At 42.1% G+C, this 24988-nt stretch overlaps 1 protein-coding gene across 5 annotated transcripts in view; it reads left to right on the top strand.

Moving 5' to 3' along the window:
* Nucleotides 1–24780, top strand: part of TTC12 (tetratricopeptide repeat domain 12) — a 55338-nt gene extending 30558 nt beyond the window's left edge. For 4 of the 5 annotated variants that reach the window (XM_027847371.1, XM_027847372.1, XM_027847370.1 and 1 more), the window contains 10 exons: nt 318–486; nt 5383–5478; nt 6513–6570; nt 8236–8370; nt 8863–8970; nt 13152–13220; nt 15418–15519; nt 18853–18952; nt 21587–21812; nt 24614–24780. In XM_027847371.1, the coding sequence (XP_027703172.1) occupies nt 318–486; nt 5383–5478; nt 6513–6570; nt 8236–8370; nt 8863–8970; nt 13152–13220; nt 15418–15519; nt 18853–18952; nt 21587–21812; nt 24614–24689 (1139 nt within the window). In that variant the 3' untranslated portion in view covers nt 24690–24780. Of the gene's footprint in view, nt 1–317; nt 487–5382; nt 5479–6512; nt 6571–8235; nt 8371–8862; nt 8971–13151; nt 13221–15417; nt 15520–18852; nt 18953–21586; nt 21813–24613 lie in introns of those variants that run through there. The other variant, XM_027847374.1, reaches the window with a different exon arrangement.
* Nucleotides 24781–24988: the final 208 nt, after the last annotated feature.

The raw sequence follows: 24988 nt of genomic DNA, 5'->3' as shown, positions 1-24988 counted from the left end.
CCCTTCCAGGAAAACCTTGCCCATTGCCTCACCATGATGGTGAGGGTTTGAAAGAAGAGCAGCTCTGTGGGCTTCCCTCCTCCTCCTTCCTGCCCCTCACCCCCTGTCCTTGGTTGTCCTGCTACTGCTGACCCCACTCAGGACCAGCCCTGAGGCAGGCTGAGAAATAATGGGAGTCAGCCCTAGGCAGCAGCCAGCCAGAGAAGGGGCAAAAGAAGTGTCCCTACCGTCTCACTTTGGGGGTGACTTCCTGGGTCAGGAATGTTGGTTAGATTTATATAAATCTGCAGCATGAGGCTGTACTTTGTGTTTTACAGAGGAGAATCAGCGCCTGTTACTAACCCATTCTGACATGGATGTCCTGCTGCCTTTCCTCCTCACTTCAAAGGTGTCATCCATCCAGAAGCACAGCTTGTCCCTTCTGCTCCTGTTATGCCAGACTCAGAATGGAAGGATCTTAGTCTTGAGCCATGTAGACTTGACCAGGTAAGATCATGCAATCTGTTCCATCTCCCTGGGAACATGTGTGGCCTCCTAAGGTCTCTAACCATAGCTGACCTTTATCCTTTTGGAGTAGAGGCTCTACAGTTAGAATCTGGGGTGCTGAGCAGCCCCTGTCTTATTTCTGATGCTCATGTGTGTCTCCAGAGTCCTCAGTGGAGAGATCATTTTATGTCATTTTTCCCAAGAAAACTCTTTAACACAAGGCGTACCTGTGGCCCTTCCACACGTGGCATGATGTAAAGAGATAGAGACTTTCTGCTGGCCAGAATAAAGCACCAGAGCCTTAGTTTCCCTAGATATGTGAGGAGTTACTCTTTAAACCATACTTAATCTGTCCTGAGGGTTTTCTCAACAAAAATATCAGTAACAATAATAATAACTTGCTTTTAAACTCTTAGGAATCATTACACATTTATTAAGCACTTTTTACATGTGAGGCCTTGTGCTGAGAGATGTTAAGATAAGGACAGCAATGAAGAGGGGACTTCCTGCCCCCAAGGAGGTTATGTTCTATCTAGCATCACTAGTAGGTACATACAGAATAGATACACAATCAGGACAACTTTGTATTGGGGGCTTCAAAAGGAAGGTGACTCTTGATCAAGTTTTGGAGGAAAGCAGGGATTACAAGAGGTGGAGGGGATGAGGGAGACCATGCCAGGCAAGGGGCACGGCCAGTGCAAAGGCAGAGACATGAGAGATGCAGGGTTGTGTCTGTGGAACTGTGAGTGGGCTAGTAGGATGAGAGCTCAGAGTTGGAGTAGAGAAATAATGCATAAGAAGACTGAAAGGGAGGAAGGGGCCAGGTTCTGCCTTGTCATTGGTCCTGTGGGCAATAATGACAACATAGAACTGCTTCACCTTTGAGGAGCCAGCTGCCTTGTGAGGCAGACAGGGCATATTTCATAAAACTAACCCACCCAAGGTTACCAGTCAACGATGGTTCCCTTTTCTCAGTCCTCATCTGCGACTTCTCTTTAGCATCTGCTGCTCCTATTACCCTTCACTTCCACAGCTACTAGGACATTGCTTTTCATTTCTCCCCATCTCCCAGCCGTTTCCCAGTCTCCTTCTCTAGTCCATCTTCTCCCTCTCCGGCTTCTTGGGGCGGGTGTCCCACAAGACTCAGCCCATCTCCTGCTTCTCTCTATGTGTGCTCTGTCCTGGCGCTTATCCATGCCCATGGTTACAGTCATCTCTGTACAGACTACTCCCAGATTTCTCTTTCTACCCCTGAGCTCTCCCTTAAGCTTTAGTCCTACATTTGGATTGGGAGGATCAAATGAAATGATACATGTGCACCATTTGTAAATCTTAAAAATGTTACAGAAATGTCATCATTGTCTCTGCCTGGATATCCTACTGGCATCTCATGCTCAATATTCCCAAACTGAACTCATCTTCCCTCCAAAATCTGTCCCTCATCATAACCTCCCTATTTCTGTTAATGGCACCATAATCTTTCTATTCATCAAGACAGAAAACCTTAGAAGAATCTGACTTTCTCCCCCCTCTTTGTCAAGACTGCCTCCAGAATCTCTCCTGCAGCTGTCCACCTTTCACTGCTGCACAGCCATCACTCTAGTTCAGACCTTTCACCTGGACTCTTGTTAGTCTCATAATCTGTCTCCCTACCTGTCTCTGTCTCTCTGTCTCCCTACCTGTCTCTGTCTCTCTATCTCTGTCTCTGTCTGTCTGTCTGTCTCTCTCTCCCTCTGTATGCGTGTGTCTTTGTCTTTGTCTCTCTGTTTCTCTCTCTCTTTCTCTTTCTCCCACCCTTCCTCCCTCCATCTCTCCTCAAATTGTCTTTACCTTATTACATTCTCCCTCATATCACACTCATTTGTGTATATGTCATGGCAGAACAAGGACCAAGCAAAACAAATCTAATGTCTTCAGTGTGACAACCCTTCAGATATTTGAAGATATCTATCATGCCTATCACTCCCCCAAATCTTCTCCAGAATAAACATCCCAAATTCCTTTCAGCTATCGTCATGGCAAGATCTCAAGGTCCTTTATCATCCTGCTTACCTGCCTCTGGACAGTCTTTAGCCAATAAGTGCCCTTCCTAAAATGTGGTGGCCAGAACTGACCACATCCCATTGGCTGTGATCTGATCAAGGCAGAATTCAGGGGGACATCATCTCCTTATTCCTGAATACTATGCCTCTGTTAATGCAGCCTAGGGTCTCATAAGCTTTCTGGGCCACCATAACATGTGTTCTTAGTTGTATCCCTAAATATGCAGTAGAACCAGTATTTAAAGCTAGATCGTCTGACTTCAAGTCTAATTTTCTTTTCACTTGATTGGGTTGAATGATCTCTGAAAGCAAAGACCAAAGTTGCTTTGGGTAGTTTAGTGTGGGTCTTCTTACCCTCAACTCCCAGGCCTGGCTTATATAGTTTACAGAGGAGAGCTCGGCCCCACCCTGAGCCTGGCATTCAGCTGTAGGACCCTTCACAGCACAGTGCCTTCTGAGGACAGCTTTCATAGTGAAGAGGTGGGCTTCTAGTTCCTATTCCACATTATAGTGGAAGGAGGAAGGAAAGGAGCCCTGTTTCCTCACTCTTAAATTGTCACTGAAGAATGTATTATGGAAAGACGTGGAAGAGAGTCACATAGGGTGGTCAGGCAAAGAAGGGTTGATTTCTGCACTGGAGGCAGCTCTCAGATTGAGGAACTCACAGATCCATTTGATAAAATTTCCAAAAACACATTTTCAATTTCAGGAAATGTAGAAATAGTTATCATAGACTTCCCTCTCCTAGTTAATTGTAGCATTGCTTGAGTTCCAATTTGAATTTTTCCAATGAGTTGGGAAAACGAAGTCTATGATCACCCCATGAGTTCTCCACCATCTCATTAGCCAGTGAAAGAAACTCAGTCTATTGCCTTTATGCCCACTCTACTTTTTAATGTTGTGCAATTAAAAAGAGAGTGAGAGAAAGACGTAATGGAACCTCTATAATGAAATGAGACTTTTAGAAAGAGGGCAAGACTCTGCACTGTGGATCACACTCTTTGGGAAGGATTGCCATCCACTCAGCCTTTTTCCTCACTTGGGAGGTGGGAGAGAGAAGTAGGAGCCAACAGAAACTAGAGCAGCATTCTTATCATTTCATCTCAGGAGGCTCTCTTGTTCAGAGCCCTGGGGTGTTGGGCCAAAGTCATGGTGTACTGGAATATTCGCATCAGTTTTCTATTTGCCCCACTATGACCTAAAGATAGCTGCGACAATATAATGTACACTTTTAGCATGGCATCTTTACAAAACTGTTTGGGAATAGTATCAGGTGGGAAACGAAATGGGACTCTGGAGGTGGGAGCATTATGAATCCTGTGAAGAGATCTAAGTGGTTAGACCCCCAGAGCTTAGAAAGCCTACATTTAAACTCCTGTCTTTAGATTTTAAAGCCCTTCATTACTTTCATTATCCCTACCTATCTTTCCAGCCTTATTGGCCGTTACTCCCCTCCTACACTCTGCAGTTCAGCCTAACTGGTCTTCTCTGTTCCTGTCTATGACAACTCCATGTCCCATCTCTGCTGCACAAGCTGTGCCACATGCCTGGAATGCGTGCTTTCCTTTTCTCCACCACAGAGAGTTCTTCTCTTCCATTAGGGTGCAGCTCAGACACCATTTTCTGCATGAAACCTCCCCTGATTCCCCAACTATTAATGCCTTCCCTCTGAAGTTACCTTTTTTAAAAAAACTACTTGGTATGTATTTGTATAGGCAGCTAGATGGCACAGTAGATGGAGCACTGGACTTGGAATCAGGAAGACTCATCCTCATGAGTTCAAATCTGGCCTCAGACACTTACGAGCTGTGTGACTCTGGGCAAGTCAGTTAACCTTATTTGCTTCAGTTTCTTCATCTGCAAAATGAACTGGAGAAGGAAATGGCAAACACTCCAGTGTCTTTGCCAAGAAAATCCCAAATGGGGTCACAGAGTCAGACACAACTGAAACGGTTCAACAACAACAAAAATGTATTTGCATTTATTCACTTTATATTTATGCTCTTATGTTTTTAGATGTACTTGTTTCCTAAAATGTAAGATTTCTGTCTATAGGATTATTTCATCCTTTATGCATGGCACATAGGAAGCACTTAACAAATATTTAATTTTTTAAAAAGTGAATATCACACATGTGAATTGTCTTGATTACATAGACCTTCTGAGAAAATGCCAAGATATAATTACAAAATATATTAGATGAATTATGTTTTGCTTGCTTGCATGCTTGCTTGCTTTTTCTTTTTTTCACATTTGATTTAATATCACTTCCATTTTTGAATATGCTTTACCATCCAGAGAGCTGCCTCTCATAGTAACAAAGATTTTTTTTTAAAAAATAGTTCATCAAAACCAGATGATACAACATTCTATGCCCACTGTCTCCCACCTCACCAAAAAAAAAAAAAAGAAGAGAGGTGCATTTTCTTGTATTTTCTCTGGAGCCAAGCTTGGTAAAAGTTAACACTTGGAACCAACTGTGTGTCCTCATGTTGTACCCTAACTTAGTTTCCCCTTCCTGTTGCAATCACATCTTCTGTGCTGGTTATATCCATTGACTTTCGTCTTCTGTACCAGAAATTGCAGAAGGATTTTAAGTAAGACCTTTAAGGAAACATGAAACCCACTCCAGGGAAATTGTGGGTTCTTCTCCTTTGGAGATTAATAAAAATGGGACCATGTCTTGTGTCTTTAAGCTATGTAAGAGGCTCACCTGCCTAGAAATAAGAGAGATTTCAGTGTAATATATCTGCAATCTAAATGAGCCATATCTTTCATGGTTGCTCTCCAATAGTTCATGTTTCAGGGGATACATATTGGTCAAGGAGCCAACAATGTTTGTGGGTTTTTACAGGTTGCTGCAAGCCTTTGTGGCATTTGTCAGTATTTCAGAAGAGAAAGAGGCCCAAACTGCAATGCAACTACTAACTGACTTGGCCCTGGAGGAAAGGTAATTTTTACTTCTGGAAATGGCCATTCCTTTTTCTTTAATTTCTGGTCTTCTGTATGATTTTTAAGCCAGCAGTAAGACCAGGTAGGCTGGACCAGGCTGCAAACTCTCATAATCACAGTGTCCTTCTAAGACAGTTCTAGGACTTTCCTACAGTAGTTAACTACACACATCTCCATGGTAGATGGCCTGTTTCCTCAAACCATAGTGGCTCGGTCCTCAAAGAAGAAAACAGGTAACTGTAATGTTCTTGAGGTAATGTCCATCACTCAGGATAGGCCAGTAGGCTTCAGAAAATCACTTTCTCTGCAAAAATAGTGATTGTTGCTACCTCTGGAATAGACAGTAACAATCATCATCATTTACCTGAATATCCTTTACCTGAATAGGATTAGAGGAAGATAAGAAACTATGCAGATCTTAGGCTTCAGTTTTCATGGCATTTTCCCTAACTTGTCATTGTTATCGTGGTTGTTGTTTTTTTTTTTTTTTTTTTTTAAGGAGAATCTTAGAATGGATAGTTTACAAATGCCCACTTTACGCAAAACAGTTGAGCTGTTGTCTTGGGAGGAAGTGTGGCAGACAGGATGGTTAGATGGTACAGGTGTGGAATGTATAATAGCTGTTCTATTACAGCAGAAAGGTGTTTCCATCATGGGCTCCCCAATGGCTTGTGATGAGTAAACATCTTTGGACTTCATCTTATGTTTGCATTGCACATAGCATATAGGCTCAGTGAGAGATTGGATACCCTCTGCAAGTTGGTAAGAGGGGAAGCATTCTCGCAACTTATACTTAGGACAGCCTCCATCCAAGATTTGTGGTTTAATATCAAAGGCAGTTTTCCAGACTTACAAATGTAAAACCATATTCTAAACCAGATATATTTTTCCAGTGTATACAGGATATGTGCAAAATGCATACCGTTGCATAGAGTCAGAAGATAAAATTGGTTGTTCTGTTATTGACCACACTTGATTTATCTTGAAGTTTACATTATGTAAGTAAGAGTGATAACTGATTTTTCCCAACAGATTCAAAACCTGGATACAAACCAATGTACGTGCTCTTCTCACACTCATAAGTATACTGGTAAGCAAGGTCTCATCTTTATTGTTGGTAGCAAACATATACAGAAAGATGAAAGCAGGTGTTTAGAAATGATTTATACTGTCAAACAGAGGGCTGTTATCTCTCAAGTTGATTAATGATTTGTGCACAGCTGGAATTTACACAAGTCCTTAGTTGGCAAAACAGCTTCCGTTGGGTCAGGTGGAGGAGGCATATGGACATGTTTTGTTAGTTCAGGGCAGAGAAAGCTGGTTTGAGAATACCTCTCAAGTAGCAGGTGGAGAAAATGTAGCAGCTTCTATCAGTCTCTTGTTCACACATCTCTACCAATGCAGCATGCAAAGCGTGCCACCAAAAGCCTCTTTGACCTTTATGGTGCTGTTGAATACCCATTCTTTACTCCTTTAAGACAAACCACACTTTCCTGGTTGCTCACTTCTCTGCTTCTTCTCTGCCTGATTTAGTGTTGCCTGGATCTCTTCCTCACCCCTTTAAATATGTATTCCCCAAGATTTCTGTCTTGGACTCTATCTTCCCTTTACCTTCTGCATGCCCTTACTTGGCAACCTCATTAATCCGATGGACTTTGGCTGTCACCACTATGTGAATGACTCTCAAATCTATCTCTAGCCCTAACTTCTCTTCTACAGTCCAGGCCTACATCTCCACCTAGATGGCCCACCAACAGTTGAAATTCATCATGTCCGAAGCTAAGCTCATTGTTTGGACTCATAATAGATCTTTCGCTCTCTGCCCATTTTCCCTTCCATTCCATCCTTCACACTCTTGCCAGAATAATCTTTCTTATGTGGATGACCAATCATATCTCTTCTGTTTTAAAAAATCTTTAGTGGCTTCCTCTTGCCCCCGAGAAAAGTTTCAACTTGTTTGCCTTCATTCAGTGCCTTCCACAATCTGGGGTCACCCACTTGCTACATCCATGTTCCCTCCTCACATTCTTTGCTTTAGCCCAAGAAGATTATTCTCTGTCCCTCCAAATGTGCCCCCTGCTTTTTCATCTCTCCGTTTTTGTTCACGCTGTACCCTCTACTTGGAATCTCTCTGTCTGTCCCTTACCTGTTGAATTCCTCCCTGTCTCCTAAATCCCAGTTTGAATGCCATCTCCTTCAGAAAGCCAGCTCTCTCTGATGTCCTCTTTCCCTAACAGCCCTTCCCCTTGGACCTCTCCCTTTGGTTTGCACATCTCCGATACCTGCATGATATCTTTGTGTGTGTTACAGTTGTCTGTAATGTGTATTTCTGTATGTGTATGTTAATAGGTTGTAAGCTTCAGGAGGGCAGGAACTCTGTTTTTTTTTAACTTTATATTTTCTTCCAGAATTTAACACAATAAGCTGCATACAGTATACTTAGTATTTGTTGAATTCATTTGAATAATCTGCCCCATCAGTAGGACAGTTGTATCACATTTGGGTTGATGAGGCAGAGGTTAGAGTAATAGCAGCTGTTTCCTAAAAGAGCATTTGGACATTTGTCCTTCTTTCCCAACAAATGCACACCTTCCTGCTACTACTTTGCTGAAGGGCTTCAGGCAGAATTGGAATCCATTCTGAATCCTGGGCCTTTCATCAGTATGTGAAAATTGACCATCATAGTTTGCTGTGGCACCTTATCTTTGTCTTTGAGAAGTCACTGTCTCTCTCCTTCCTCCTCTTTTTCTTAAAGCAAAATCCTGAGATTGCCTATCCATCAACTCTTCGCCAGTGCATTTTCATCATGGGAAACCTCAGTACTGATGCTGTCATCAGGAAACAGATGTCTGATTGTGGAGAATGCTGGGATGCATGCTTGGGTCTCATGGTAAATTAAGTTAATTATTTGGAGCTAATCTGTTAACTCTGTGGGGGCCATTTACCTCTTCCTTCTCTGGAATTTCCTGGTACTTTATCTCTGAAAGTCTTGGAGTAAGCATCTCATTGTCTTTTATGGACTTAGTGAAGGGTTGAAGTAACTTTTGAAGGTCACCCCTTCTTTCCCACCTCCACCTCTAAGCCATGTGTCACCTAAGCTAGGTGGGTCTATTCTATTAGAATCTCTTTTTTAAAAGGTTTCCAGATAAATTTCTCTTCAACATCCATTCACTTGTCAATCATTCTCCTTTAAATATAAATATCCCATTTTGCAACTTAAGTTTGAAAGGCACTGGATAGATTTAAAGAAATCATTTATTAACTCTAGGAGAAAAGTGCTCAATTCCAGTCACTTAAGAAATGTAAACTTTAAAAAGAGTATAAATTGACTCTGAAGGCACAATGCACAATGGTCATATCTTAATTATTTTTTTTTCTAAAGGTGAAGTGTGAGAACAATGAGAATAAAGATGAACTGTTTCGGGAAACCATATATGCAACCCTAGGTCTCATGATGAATTTGTCTCTGGAATCTCTTTCTATAACTGAGGTACAGTATTCTTCTGTCCAAACTAGCTAGATACAGTCCCTGAGACACATACCATTACATTAGGTCTTTTTTATTTCCTAAGACAGAAAAAGAATGTTATGTGACTGTCTATTAATTGATCCAGTATTGGCAATGGAAATTGGGAATCTGATTGAAAGTTATGCTAGCTCTCCATATCTCACTTCATTGAGATATGGTATGATATTTTTATTTGTATTTAGATTCACTAAGAAATTAAATTTGAGTTGGAAGTGATGTTAGAGGTCATCCAGTCTACCGGTACATGAATCATGGGATCATAGAACTAATTAGGAGGGACCCCCTCATTTTACAAATAAGAAAACCGAGGCTCTTCAAGATGGCCTTTCAGTCAGCAAGCACTTCTTAAGCATTTTCTATGTCCCAGGCACTGTGTTAGGAGCTGGGGATATTATGAATGGCAAAAACATGGTCCCTGTCCTCAAGTACCTCACATTCTAATAAGTGAGACAACATGGAAACAACTGAATGTATACAAGATATAAACAGTGTAAATGGGAGGGTCAAGAAAGGTCTCATGGAGAAAGTGGGATTTGAACCGAGTAGTGAAGAAAGTCAGTTAGCAGATTTAAGGATGGAGAGCCTTCCTTTTTTTTTTATTTTATTTTTTTTGAGAGCCTTCCAAACAACCAGCCAATGAAAACACCCAGGGCCTGGAGATGAAGAGGTATGGAAGAAACTTGAACTTTATAAATACCAAAGAAACGCAGGTGAGAGAACACCAAGAACCACTGACCTGTGTGCTGCCTCCTTTACCACTTATATGAAATTTTTATGCAAATAATCTACATCAAGAGTATCCTTGATGAGGCTATTGTTAGGGTGTAGTCAGGCTTTCTCAAGCCATATTGCACAGCCATTGCCCAGCACCTAACACAGTGGCTGGCATGTAGTCAGTGCTTAATGCTTGACACCTGAAGATGTAGAGAATACATTTTGCCTGTTGTTTCTTGATTACAAAACATTTGATTTGGCAGAGCAAGATGCAGCCTCTCATCCAACAAAATGTCCCCCATTTATGTACCAAAATTATTCAAGGTTCCTTAAAAGATATAACAGATAGAAGCTCATTCAGTAAACTCTGATCATTAATGTCAAGCAAAATAAAATGGGGAGGTGAGTGTTCCACACAAGTTTTTACCACTGATATGAAAAGCCAGCACAGATGCTCAAGTTGAAGGGAGAATCCCCATGGATGCCAAGGTCCTCCAGAAGTTCTTGTTGTAGGTAACATTTTGCTGGTTGCATGAAGTCCAGGAACATGACAGAGCCTTCTGGAAGCCATCTGCACAACAGTATTTGACCTAATCTTCCACACAAGAAATAAACAATTGGTGAAAAATGCCTTATTGCTCAGATTATGACATGTACTTAGATTGACAACCTACACATCCTGTTCATCAATGTGTCTGTGCATGCGTCTAGACAGGGATGGGGACTGGATTTATAATTTCTTTGGTATAAGGAAGTTTTGGATGAGGAAAATCCCTCTACAATTCAAGTTGCCACCTTCTCTGCAATTTATAGTCTGGAAGAGTTGCCTAGAGCAGTGAGAGGTTAAATGACTTGCCCAGGGTCGCACAGCCAGCATATGTCAAAGGTAGAGCTGGAACCCAGAACTTGACTTCAAAGCTGGGTCTTTATCAACTCTGCCATGCCGCTTCACACATCTGAGTACACATACACACACACACACACACACACACACACACACACACACATACACACACCAGATAGTGAAAATAGATAATGAGCCTGGCCCAGAATTAAACAAGAGGACAAAAGAAGAGTGGACTAGATGACCTTAAGGAAATTGCAGAACATTATCGACCCCAGATTTCTTTCGGAAACAGACATCTTTTTTTTTTGTAAATCTTAATACCTTTTGCCTTTATATTACCATTATTTCTAAATATAGCCTTCCCTCTTCCTCTGCTCAGCAACAAAATAAAACAGAAAGAGAAAAAAAGTTCAGCAAAACTAACCTATCAGCTGAGTCTGACAGTCTGTGTGATGTCTGTGCCCATAGCTGCCTCCCTCTGCCAAGGTTGGAGGGCTGTTTCTCTGCTTCTCTCTTCTCTGGGGCCACCTTTGGTCATTGGCACAGTGCTTTGGTACATAATAAGTGATTCCGTGCCTGTGTTTGTGTTTTCCATTCAGATTGTTGTCATCATGCTATGTGTTACATCGTTGTCCTTGTTCTGCTTATTTCAATCTCCTTATTTCTTTTCATATGAAGCCTCCTATGCGTCCCTGAAATCTTCATACTCGTTATTTCTGATGGCACAGTAATATTCCGTTATATTCATGCACCACATTTTTTAGCTATTCCTCAGTTGATGGAAAGCCCATGTTCTTAAAACCAACATTTTTTGGTCACATTGAATGGCACTAAGTTATGGGTTACTATTGTCTCCAAAAAAACTTAAGAGTGAGTATCATTAAGAGGACAGTGGGGAGGCACAGGATGGATGTGAGCAGGCTACAGCACAGAATAAATGAGGAACTGTGAGGAAGAACTTGAGTAAAGGATATCAAAGAAATGTGTGATCAAAAAGCATATAATCCAGCCATGTGGCATGTGCTTCCATGGCAATGTTCCTTCTAATTTTTTTTTTACGGTCATATGGACCTCTTATTGCTTGGAGCAGAAAATTTCTATACAAACTCATGATTGCATGGCATTTTAAAAGTTTTGGTTTTAAGTGTATATAATACTAATATTTCCAATGAAAATTGAAAATCTGCATACTATTGATTTGATTTATTAATTAAATAATACAGTAAAATTTAGTACAATTTTATCAGAATGTTCACATCAGTAGTCACTATTTACAAGGACGTTTTTCCTTTCTTGTCCTGTTGGTGATGTCACCCTACAAAGGACTTTGAGTCTACCTCATATAATATTGGGTTTCTGCCTCTAAATGAGTTTAGTAAAGCAATTGTTCCAGCTAGTCATGGCCTTCCCATCCCTTTGAAAATAGGAAAGTCACCTATTTCATTCTTAAGAGGCCCCTTTCTCCCAGCAAGCCAGGATCACATGACCTAACTGGATCAATACAACAGCAGTTGATTAACCAATTAGAATATGTAGAGTGTCAGAAGAGGAAAACAAAAAGTCATGTAAATGGTGACTTATAACCAGGAAGGTATTTAAAAGAAAATTTCACTTGTGTGGTAATAATTCAGTGTGCACAAGACCATCTCAGTCACTGTACAGTTGTGTACCTACACAGCTTAGAGGCAACATTGTCCACTGGTATCTTTGCAATGTCAGAGGAAAGTGAAGAAAGCACCAGCAAGTTGGGTCGACCCCATTATAAACTTATAGGAGGACATGGGTAAGAATCACAGAGGCTAGGCAGGCAAAGGTGGGTTGTGATCTGCATTATTGGAGGGAACAACTATATTGCTGAAATCATAGATCTACTTGAATATTCTTCCAATGATGCTTCCTGCATGTCATGGAATACTGGTCTCCAAAGAATCAAAGTTGTGGGGTCATACAAGGGACAGTGGGGAGGTTCATGGCGGGTGTGAATAGACTGTAACATATGAACAGAACAGGAGAAGCAATGAAAAGAATGTCATTAGAGACATGTAGTACTGGTAAAGGAGGTGAGTCAGTCATGTAGTGAAGGAAGGGGATGACTGATATCTACACAATTTCAAGATACGTAGAGGAAGGCCTTCCACATTTTTGGTGCACTTTCTGCAGAGGACTTATGGAAGACATAGAGTAAGACGGTAGGGATGAGTTGTGATCTGGGCTACTGGGCCGCCACAGGTTTACTGGAGGATTAAAGTGTCACACTGTTGACTAATGTTGATCTTCCACTCAACTAAAACTCCTTCATCTTTTTGAGTGAATTCTTGTTGTGCCATCTTCCCACCACCCTGTATTGTTTAAATGAACCTAAATTAAGGACTTTGTATTTTTCCATATTAAAATTTTATCCTATTTGACTTAACCTATCATTCTAACCTATTGAGATCCTTTTGCATCCCAATTCTGTCATCCAAAGCATTAGTGATCCCCCCACACACCCTGCTTTGTTTTACTGGCAGATCTGATAGACATTGTCTCTATTTTTACCCACAGCATCAATAAACCAATTGAATTCTCTTTGTTATACCAGGTCTTAGCAGAAAAGGTGAGCAGAAGGTGTGTGTCTCTACTGAACAGTGAAGATGGTGGAATCTTGACAGTAAGTTTGTCCTAAGGAAATCCATAAAAGGCTTTAGTATGATTTGGAATTGAGCCAGATTATAAAAATAAGCACATCTGATTTGTGTGTGTATGTATCCATACCTGGACTGTGTGGGACAGAAGTCAGAAATGGATCCCTAGTCTAGGCATATTTGTATCCTGTGTGTAACTCTGTTACAGACTTTGAAAAACCATGTCCCCTATAATGTCAATATATTTGTGCTATGAAGAGTAGAATTTTCTAGCATTAAAATATTTGTATTAGTAAAACATACTATTTAAGTGGCCTTTGTATTCCCCAGTAGTTAGGTACTAGTCCTGGCTTTTCTAAAAATGTTATGTCTACCTAATATGGTATGAAGACAGGCTTAGTGGATTAGCTAACTCTTCTGAACTGGAATCCCATCTTCCACAAGCTTATATGTTTGATCTCAGTTTAGCTCAGGTGATATGCAGCAGTTTATGTAGGATGGTTTCAGTTTCCCTAGGGGTATATTCCTTTTCCACTGGTTCTGATTTTGACATTTGGAAAAGAAAGCTGGGATGGACCTGTAATTCACACAGTTCAGCAGGAAAGGAATGTTACTACCAGACAAGCGCATGTTGTCATCTCACACTGAACAGAATAGGAGCATGTTTGCCACCCTGTGTCCCAATTCCTAGGACATCTCCATGGGTATAGTTAACACTTGGCTGGGCTTATCACATCTCAGGCTAAATCCATTTAGGAGACTTGATGTGACATAGGAAGGGACCTCAGAAGCAATGTAGTCCAACTCCATCATTTTACAGGTAAAGAACTTAAGGCTTGGGAAGGGAAGGGAGGGGAGGGCATTAAATGAGTTGGCCAAGATCACCTTTTCAGGGAAGTTGGCTATTTCCAGGTTTTCCCTGAAACTTCTTAGCTTTTGGTTAAGATTAGCTCTTTCAGACTCCACCTTGGAAGAACTCAGCAATTCTAGGGGCTCTTCAGAACTGAGCCATTACCCAGGAGAACCAGAGAACCGAACAGAATGCCCACCACCCAAACCTGGGGCCGTCTCAAGTAGACAATTCACTTCTCAGATGGTCCTGGGAGTCTCAAGTTTCTCTAGAATTCTTGCCAAGAATCACTGAGTAATCACTCCATATGAGCATATAGTGCCTAAAATCCAGCAGCTTTGGGCACGCTATTTGAGTTGAACGGGAACTTTACCAAGGGGATCTAATTAGCACATAGAGCCACATAGGGCCGGGTAACCAGGGTTTTGTTTCTGGGCACTGAAATTTAGAGGGTCCTTCCATTTGTACTCTTTCAAGAGGCAGAAACAAGTGGGCTTAGCAGCTAGTTAGCTGTGATAACTGGATAGACTAGGCAACCACTAGATGTCATGTTTCTTCCCCACGGTAGCAGCGTCATCCCAGCTGAGTCCCTCCTGAGCCCAGAACCCTCCACTGCCTTCCCAGCTGTAGCCTCAAAGTCTCTCGTCTGTGCTACACGGTACAGTGTTCCAGGGCATCTCTCCCATTGGAGCCTTAAGTCTCATGGTCTCTCCTCCCTCACCAACTGAATTTGTCTTAAACATTTTAATTGGGATTGTTTTTCATGGTCCCTGCCCCAGACACCAAAACTGCTAACCACAACTCTATTGGCTTGTATCCCTTAATGGAAAGCTGCCTCCTCTAAATTCTGATTAAGGATTTGAGGTTATCATCTAGACCATCTAGCTTCCCAAACATGTAGTTACTGATGAATTTGGTCGCGTTTTTGCCCATGTAATGATCTTCCTCTCCTAGGATGGATAGCAGTCCATTCTGTTGCATGATGACTTATAGACCCTAGAAACTCGTGATGCCCTCTACAGTTTGTCTTCCTCTCTCCAGGCCTGGACTCCCTGGCTACGTGCAAAACTGCACTAGGCTCTGCTGAGCAGCTCCCAGCCGTGACCCACGCTGGGCTTCTCTCTGCTGTGAAGCATCTTTGAGGTCTTGGAATTGCCTCCCGAAAGCTTTATTAAAAAGAACAGCATTCTCCAGCTGTTACATGGCTATTAGATTTTTATAGGTGCATATTTTGATTCCAACACTGATGATTGCTTTTGCATTACCGAACTATCTGCCAAATGAAAGAAGTCGGAGCTTCATTATCTCTTAAAGGCCATCGTTGGTTTTCTCTAGAAAACCCTTGCTCATGCTTCATTTTCTCTTTCCCTAAGAGAGCTGCTGGGGTTCTGAGCCGGGTCCTCTCAGCCTCTGTGACAGCCGTTGAGGAGACGGTGAAAGCAGGTGTGATGAAGACGATGATTAAGTTTCTAAAGGTGATGCTAGTTTGAAACTTCCTGTAGTTCATGGAGTCTAATTATTTTAATTTGCGTCTTCATTATTGTAAATGTTGTTTTAGGGGTCTAAAATTGTTATTGTCGTGAGCGCTAGTAGCAGTGTTTTATTTTTCCGTAGGCTTTTGTTCAGTGAGTTTGCCGTTACTTTTTCATGACCCTTAGATCCTGAACTTCTTGAGGGTGTCTTCTTTTACCACTTCTCTGTTCCTCCCACACTGCCCAGTCCTGTGCAGTGTCTTGTGAAAGCAGACATTCAGCAGAATGAATGAATGAATGAATGAATGGAATTGGGAACTCCCATATGCCTACACATGAATACTCTGATTCATCAGTGGAGGAGACCCTGAATATGGGAACTCCCTCCACCAATGTAATCTGTAACGTAGTAGATACATCTTGTGGAGTTGCCTGAAGCACCTGAAGTCAAATGACTTGCGCTGCGTCCTATGGCTAGTAAGTGTCAGAGGCAGGATTTGAACTCATTTTTCTGAGTTCAAACTGAGCACTCTATCCACTACACCCCTCTGCCAGTCTAGTGGACCCTCTTGGCACCCACTTTTCACTCAAGCCTAAGCAAGAAGCTATGGGTGACCCTGGGTGCCTGCACCAGCCCTGCTACTTACTACCTGTGTGACCCTGGGCCATCAGTTTTCTCATTATTAAAATGAGGGGAATGCACTGGATAAGCTCTCGGGCCCCTCCCAGATCTGCAGCTATTATTCTGTGGCCTCTCTCTTTCAAAATGGTGGCTCCCATCAGACTCAGCAGCACTTCATAGCCACAGTGCTGTTCTGCTGATAACTTTTCCTTACAAATATTTCTTATTACTTATTTGAAGAGTATTAAATTATGATATCCAGCACCTTACTATTTTGAAAGATTATTTGCTCTGCAGAGGGGTGCCTTAGGACAGAGGCAATACTGAGCTCTTATGCTTGAGACTGTAAATCTAGGCGGGAGAGAGTGAGGGGGGAAGTTGGGGTAATTCATGGGCTAGCACTGAAGGGATAGCACGGTGAATTAGTGACCTGTACCAGATCCCTTTCTATTCTATGTTTGGTCGCATCTCTGGATGATGCAGATTAGATGAAAAAGAGCTGCTCTCAGGCATAGGCAAGGGGGGATTAAGGCAGATTTTGAATGCAGACCGCCACTCAAATGCTCAAATGAAAAAATATTTGTAAAGTGCTTAGCACTATGCCTGGCACATAGTAGGTGCTTGTTGTTTTTCAGTCACGTGTGACTCTTCATGACCCCATCAGGGGTTTTCTTGTCAAAGATACTACAGTGGTTTACCATTTCCTTCTCCAGCTCATTTTGCAGATAAGGAAACTGAGGCAAAGTTAAGTGACTTGCCCAGGGTCACCTAACTAATAAGTGTCTGAGACCACATTTGGTTTTTTGGTTTTTTTGTTTTTTTCTGTGGCCATATTTGAACTCAGGAACATGAGTCTTCTTGACTCCAGGCCCAGAGCTCTAGCCACTGCATCATCTAGCTGCCCTAGTGGTACTTAATAAATGCTTATTCTATTCCCTTTTCTCTTCCCCACTCTTGAAAGCTGGGAGTTTTGACTTTTAGAGGTTAGCTCCATAGAACTGTTATGAATGTTCCAGAAGCTTCTGATCTTGCTCTCAATCTCTCGCTCTCTCTAGCTTCTCTCTCCTCGCTCTTCTCTCTGTCTCCTCTCTCTCTCTCTCTCTTCTCCCCCCTCTTTCTACTCTCTCCTTTCAATATATCTAGATTAGATATTCCCCCCTTTCTCTCCCTCCCCTCTGTCTCTCTCTATCTTGTATCTATGTATATATGTATATGTATATATAGATATATATATGTGTGTATACACACACACCTCCCCCTTCTTCTCTCTTCTATCCCTCCCCTCTTTCTCTTCTCTCTCTCTATTTTTCCCTACTCTCTTCCCTCTCTTTCCTTCCCCCTCTTTCTCCCGTCCCTGTCTCCGTCCTCCCTCTTTCCCCTTGTCTCTCTCTCTCTTTCTATCTTGCATCTCTCTACATATATATGTATATATGTGTGTGTATTATATATATACATACATACATATGTATACACACTCACTTCCCCCTTCTTACCTCCCCTCTTTCACTTGTCTCTACTTTTTCCCCACTCTCTTCCCTCTCTCTTCTTCCCCCTTCTTCCCTCCCTGTCTCCCTCCTCCCTCTTTCCCCTTGTCTCTCTCTCTCTCTCTCTCTCTCTCTCTCTCTCTCACACACACACACACACACACACACACACACACACACACACACACACAAACGTGCATGCATGCATGCACACTTTTTTAAAAAGCTGTGCTTTGTAATTTGAGAGATGATGATTTGACAGTTTTCACCTCTTGGAATGATTTAAGTTCATGGTGTTCTCCCTGCAGAGCTGTCAGCCTGACAGACTTAGTAAGACAGCAGCCACTCTCAAGTGGGAATGTTACAGGGAAAGGCTTTGTCATTTTTCTCTTTAGAGTGAGATATGGCTGCCACTTTGGTAACTTTCTTCTGTTCTCAACAGTTCACTTATAAAGCCTCCCCAGGGCTAATTAGCCAGGGTGAACATTGCATAACAGGCATATGTCTATTTCAGAGGGCCAGATTTGACTATTAGAGTTGATAATGGTGATAACTTTAAAACTGGCCAGATCTAAGGTAGGAGGGCACCCTGAGGGAGAGAGAGGAGCACCAAGTAGGTCAGATGACCACCAGCACCATGACGTAACTCCCCTCAGACCCTGAGCCTTCCAGTCTGGCTTGGCCAGTGCTCCTGCAGAAGCCACAGCAACTGAAGACCCAGAAAAGAGTTGTCTTGCCACCAAAGTCCTTGGGACTGTCAAGTGTTTCAGTGTCAAAAACTGGTGATTTTATCATTGGAAATGCCATTAAGGAAGAGGTATTAACATTGTTTTTGCCAGTGCAACCTAAGGACCATAAGACCTTTCCATCTGACTTGCAGATGAGGCCTTCCATGTGTGTTATCTCCCCCATTAGAATGGGAGCTCCTTAGACCAGGGTCAGACTGACTTTCTGTTTGTGTCCCCACTGCTTAGTACAATGCTTTGCACACAATAAGCACTTAATAAATGTTTCATTCAGTCAGTCATCTGAGCTTAGGTCCTTAGAGGATATAAACCTCCTTTCATAGAATACTCATTTTATAAAATATCGGTAAAGCACTGCTGCAATCTCTCTGGCTGACTTGGATTTTCAGGCAAAGTTAAACTATGTGAATATCACATGATAGGGTTGTATGTGTATTTTTTTTTAATTCTTATTTCTGCTTTTTTAAAAAATTCTAAAATCTAGGCTGGAGGCCAAACTGCATCACGCTATGCCATAAAGATCCTAGCTCTCTGTACTAATGTTTATTACCAGGCTCGGGAAGAAGTATCAAGACTGGATAAACGTAAGTGACAATTTAACGAGACAGGGGCTGAGTCTCAGAGGTTGTTCTGGCTCTGGAACCTAGCACAGCGCCTTATACCTAATGGGCACAGGCTGCTTTGGATTGGAGTGCTAAAGAGTAGTTAAAAACTAGCAGTGATGTCCTTAAACCTTCCCCAGAACTCAGAACGATGTGTTAGTTTGTCTTTGGCTATGGGACCATTTAGTCTTTCAGCTACAAATAAGTGGAGCGTGTGTGCTAGAGAATGACCCGGGGATCCTTCTCCCTCTGAGAGACAAAACAAGAAGCAGAAATGACAAGTTCTTATTTGAGAAACAATGTCATTGGCATAGTTTGTAAAGTATTTCACTGTACTGGCCTGACACAGATTCTTTCTTTGCCTTTGGAAAATATGATCCAACATGCAGTAAATAAGCAAATCCTCTTGGATAAGAGACTGGCCTTAACTTTGTAACTGGGTGTTTCAGACTGGTTGTTGATAGCAGGGGGTCTCTAGCTGAGACAACCTCATAATGGCCTCCATAGTAACTCTCGGCATATTTGTGCCGATAGAATGGAAACCCAGGAAGGCCCCTGCTGTAGGCAGACTCTGCTTCCAGTTCCTCTGACTAGCCCTGTGTGTGCCAGGATGGGCATGCTGCTTATTTACCTAGGACACTTGGGTACAGCTATTCACGGTAATGTCTTCTGGCCTAACCGTCCCAACAGCACATTTCTGTGTTGGGCAATCTGTGCTTCTGGAACGCAGTCACTGTGGTGCCTCCCTGTACTGGAACTTTCCAAACAGTTTTCAGCTTCTCAGTCTTCTGATTGAGTCAAATTGTAGAGTCATGTTAAGGCTGGAGTCCAAAGACAGCATTGTATGGGCTCTGCTGCCAGGAGGTGTGGTGACAGTCTGTGTCAGATATTTGCATATCACTCATGTCAAAGTCACCTACACTGATTGCATCTGGAAATTTGTTCCAGAATTGGACCTTTCCCACCCTCAGCTCATTCTTGTTGGCAAAGATAGTTTTCCAAATATTTTGACCAAATATCTCCATTCAAGGTTGAAGATGATAAGATGTAGCTCAGAGCAGAGAAGGAGGCAGTGGTTAGATGTTTGTTTACCGTGATGACAAACAACCCCACTTCTGAGCTTCTCTGTATCTGGTGAGGGCACAGGCTGGCATCCTCAGTGTTATCCTTGACTCGTTACCACCACCACCACCACCATCCATGTATAGTTAGCTGTCAAATCTTGTCATTCCTTCTTCTGTAACATCCCTTGCATCTGTCCCCTTCTCTCCACTCACCCTAACTCAGGCTCTCATCTCCTCTCCCCTAGACTAGGGCAGTAGCCTCCTCCTATTGGACCAGCTGCCTCAATTATCCCCTCTCTCCAATCTAGCCTACACACTGCTGCCAAAAGAATTTTTTTAAATTCCGGCCCAAACATGTCACTCTCCTACTCAATAAATTTGGCTTCCTTGTGGCTCTAGGATTAAATATAAGCTCCTTTGTTTGTTTTTAAAACTTTTCACAACCTAAGCCTGAACTCCTTTTCCAGTCTTGTTAAAACATTCCTCTTCTTCTTGCACATCCAACCCAACTGTGCTTCTTGCTGATCCTCAGACAGAACCTGCCCTCTGATCAAGCATCACCTAACACAAAGCCTTTTCTCATCCCTGCTGGCTATGACCCCTTTGCATATGCTTAACTGTGTCTATTTTGTATACGATTCTATAGGCATAGGTTGTCTCCTCTAATAGAAGGTAAGCTCCTTGAGGGCAGGGCTTGCTTCCTTTAATCTTTATATCTCTAACACCTAGAACAGTGCCTAAGTCCTAGCAGGCACTTAAATCCTTGTTGATTGATTTTTGGATGTTTATTCCAGGGAAATAGGGTCTTCTGAAAAGGTCTCTGAAGCACATTCTGATTGGCTCCATAGGAGAATTGAAATACCCTGTTTTAATTCTTGGACCCAATAATGGTGCAAAAACATGCACTTCTGTTAGCGTGGAATCTATCTGGGCTGTGCCTGTGTCATTGCTGCTGTTCAGAGTAACACGTCCATGATGAGAGAAGATCTTTTCTCTCCTAGCACAGGGTGACATTTCCCAGACTGATAACCTCAATACAGCTAAACAAACATTTATTAAGTGCCTGCTGTGTACAAAGCACTGGCACAGGCTTTGTAAGTATGAAAACAAAAATCAGACAGTCCCTACTCTCAAACAGCTCATTGGGCAGGTATCCAGGTACTCACCTGAGCTGGTGGGAATAGTTACTGTCTAATTTCAAAGGTAGAATAGCACTTTCCAGTTCCAGAGTTCTGGTCTGTCCTTTTGACATTTGAAGTCTTGCTCTGTAAGTTGAACAAAACTACTCACTTCATTTCTTCTATACCGCTCACTTTATGGTTGTACCTTCTTTGGATTCTTATTTCCAATTCCCTAGCACTAATGGAGTGGAGGGTTTACTGCCTCTTCCCTGTTTTGCCATCCTCCTAGCTGAGTGTAGTACACCATTTCTCCATCTGACTTTAGACTTTAGACTTTAGACAGCCTAGAAAACTTAATTGAATTGTAGTGCTTCGAGGAACCTTGGAAATTAAGAGAATCAGTGGCATTGTTTTCTTTTCTTTTCCCATAGGGTTTAGTCTTTTGATCAAGCTGCTTGAGGCAGAAGACGAGATTATTGTTGGGAATGCAGCTCTCTGCATTAGTAATTGTGTAGAGGTGCCTGGAGCTGCTTCTGCCCTACTGAAGTCTGATATCGTAAAGATCTTGTTGAAACTCGCAGGTGGGGATGCCAAGGAAGCGTCTGTGCAGCTGAATGCAGGAATTGCTCTGGGAAAACTGTGCACGGCTGAACCGAGGTACCAGGTGTCCGAGGGGTATCAAGTTGAACCAGCCAGATTATCTGTCAGGTCACCAAGGCAAAGGGAATATGTGGCAGTATGCTGCTTTCATGGAGAATGTGGGGGACATGTGGGATCCTGACTAATCAGGAGAAAATATAGATAGGGATTTTTTTTATAAAAGTTCAATTCTTTTGTCAACTTAATTCAACAAACACTTACTAAGCATCTATTATGTGCAGAAAACCATAGTAGACCTTAAGGGAGCTACAGAATTCATATTGGGGTCCCTTGTTCTCATGGAACTTAGTCCATTTGGAACACATGATTCTTACACAGTTAACTGTAATATACTAATACATGGTAAGTGTATCAGAGAGAAGCAAAGTAAAGTGTTTTGTGAGTTTTGAGCTGGAAAAAGTCATTACAAATAGGGAGAACCAGCAATAGTTTCATGGAGAAGATGAAATTTGAGTCGGGCTTTAAAGCATGAGTGGGACTTGGAAGTGAAAGGGAAGGGACATTATTCCAGGCATGGGAAAATAACAGGAGCAAGGGGAGCAAGAAAGTGTATGTGGGGGCTGGAGGGAAGGGGCAGAAAATGATCCAGTTTGCTTAGAGCATTAAGTGTTTATGGGGAATAATAGAGAGAAACCTGGAAATATAGGATGGTACCAAATTATGAAGGGCATTGAATGCCAAGCAAAGGGAAAAAATCTTAATCAATAAGCAGCAAGAAGCCACTGAAGATCTTTGACCAGAGAATTGATGTGATAAGATCTATGCTTCAAGATGATTATTTTAGCAGCGAAATGAAAGGTGGATAGGAAGGAGGAAGGGAGGGAGAGAGAGACACACGGAGAGAGAGAGAGAGAAAGAGAGAGAGAGAGAGAGAGAGAAGGTAGGAAGACTATTGCAGTACTCCTGGTGAGTGGTAATGAGGGCCTGGAGGAGGATAATGCAATGGAAAAAGTGGGTGGAGGAGTCAAGAGATATTGCAAAGAGAGAATCAACAGCAAATAGTAAATCACAGGATATAGGAAGTTAGGAAGAGGCAAATATAACACCAAAGTTTCTAACACAAGAGACTGGGTAAATGGTGATAATACTAAGAGATGTAGAGTAAAGTCAGAAGGAGGAGCTTGTTTAGGATAAAGAATTATAAGTTTGGTTTTTGGATATGTTGAGACAGATTCCAGTGGGCCATCCAGATAGAGATGCCTGTAGTTACTTGAAGATAGGAATCCAACATTCAGAAGAGAAGTCCGGGCTATAAATAAAGATGCGGGGAGTTAGCAGTCTGTAATGGTGGCTAAATCCTATAGGAAGGAATGAAGTTGCTAAAAAAAAGAAAATGTAAAGAAAGGAAGCAGCCAAAAACAGAACATTGGGGAACAATACCTTGTTAAGGGTTGAGAGGGGAAGAAGGAATCAGAAAAGAGGCAAAGGTTAGATGGGTCAGAATTGTAGGACATGACCAGCAGAAAGAAAAGAAAGAAAGAGGGGTAGTCGGTAGTGCTGCAGAAGAGTCAAGATGGTCGAGGATGGAACCAGGCCATTGGGTCTGGGTGATTAGGTCATCGGTAATCTTTAAGAGAATACATTTAGTAGGAGTTATAGAAGCCAGGTTACAAAGGATTGAAGAGAGAATTGGTGGTAAGGAGTAGAAATATCAGGCTAAGCAGTGTTCAAGATGGAGAAATAGATGGGACTCAGGAAGAGAAGAAAAAAAATGGACAATGACTTTTCACATTAATAAATATGTGTTCAATTGAATTTAAATTAGGCAACATGGGGGCAGCTAGGTGGCAAAGTGGATAGAGTACCGGCCCTGAAGTCAGGAGGACCTGAGTTCAAATCCGGCCTCAGATAAACACTTGACACTTACTAGCTGTGTGACCCTGGGCAAGTCACTTAACCCCAATTGCCTAAAATAAATAAATAAATAAATTAGGCAACATGGAAAATGGAAGAACGTCAGTTCAAAAGAATAGAACGTTATTGAGCAACAGTGAGGGTCTAGGTTATGTTTTACACCATAAATGTAGAGTAAGTAAAATTAGAATAGCTACAAGGCTGAGAGGCCTTGTAGCATAATAGAGCATGAGCTAACCTTGGAGTTAGGGAAACCTGGATTCAAGTCATGCCCCTGACATGTACCTAACCAAAAGCAATCATTTAATCTCTCAGAGTCCTAGGAAACTCTCGAAGACTATAAATTATAGGTGAGTTATCAGTCTGCCAGAAATGGTGATTAGCAGGTCAGGAATAGTAGAAAGTCAAGGGGGCACCATGGTTAATGAAACACTAAAGGGACAGATCATATGGTGGAGGCCAGATGGAGAAGCAAGTGAAGTTAGGATAGGTGGTATAGACAGGGAATGGCTCTAGGGGTCACAGGCTACAATTAGGGCTAAGAATAGAGCTAGAGGGAGAAATGGATTAATAGAAGTTGTATTAAGGAGTGGAATTTCAAAGTCTTGGTAAGATCGAAGATGTATAGCTCGAGTGCAGTGGAGGAGGAGGGCCACGTGCTGGGGGTTCCTGAGAGGGACAGTCTCTATCTGTGCCCTTCTGATCAGCCAGACACATCTGGCCCTGTTGATCAGAAATGGCATCATGACTGCTTTTAATGCTGATTCTCTGGAAGCCATGTTCCCTTTCAAAACATTGGGACTGTCGATATGACAGGACCATTCCTCTTCCTCACACACTGATGTCCAGCAGTAGCTGAACTTCTCAAGGGCCAGGAGTTGGCCTGAACAATGGCTAGGGTTTCCTGGGTCAGGAACTGAACTTTTGCATTCTGGTTGTTACAGGCACACTATTCAGCTCAAAGAGCTTCATGGGATAGAGATCCTCAACTCAACTGTGAAATACATCAAAAAAACTTGAGAGGCGTCACATTCTGCCTGTATTTTAAGGTGATGTTCACTCTATACTGTTGATCTTGTTCTCATGGTAATAAAGTTATTATTTTAATATATATCCAGGTATTAGATATTTATTTTCAGAATTCTCCCCCTCGAATTTTAACTAGCAACAGAAGGGTGGAAATTACATTGAGTCTGAATAAACACTGCCTTCCCATCCATCAGACATAACTGCTCTTCTGTTACCTCAGGTGACATAATGAGTCAGTGCTGGAGACCCTAGGGTTCCTAAAGGAAACAGCCAACAAGGCCCATTACTAG

The sequence above is a fragment of the Vombatus ursinus genome, unplaced genomic scaffold (assembly GCF_900497805.2).
Source record: "Vombatus ursinus unplaced genomic scaffold, bare-nosed wombat genome assembly UNPS02015398.1, whole genome shotgun sequence".
NCBI lineage: Eukaryota > Metazoa > Chordata > Mammalia > Diprotodontia > Vombatidae > Vombatus > Vombatus ursinus.
The sequence above is the reverse complement of the archived record's forward strand: the minus strand, read 5'-3'. Positions and strand labels throughout refer to the sequence as shown.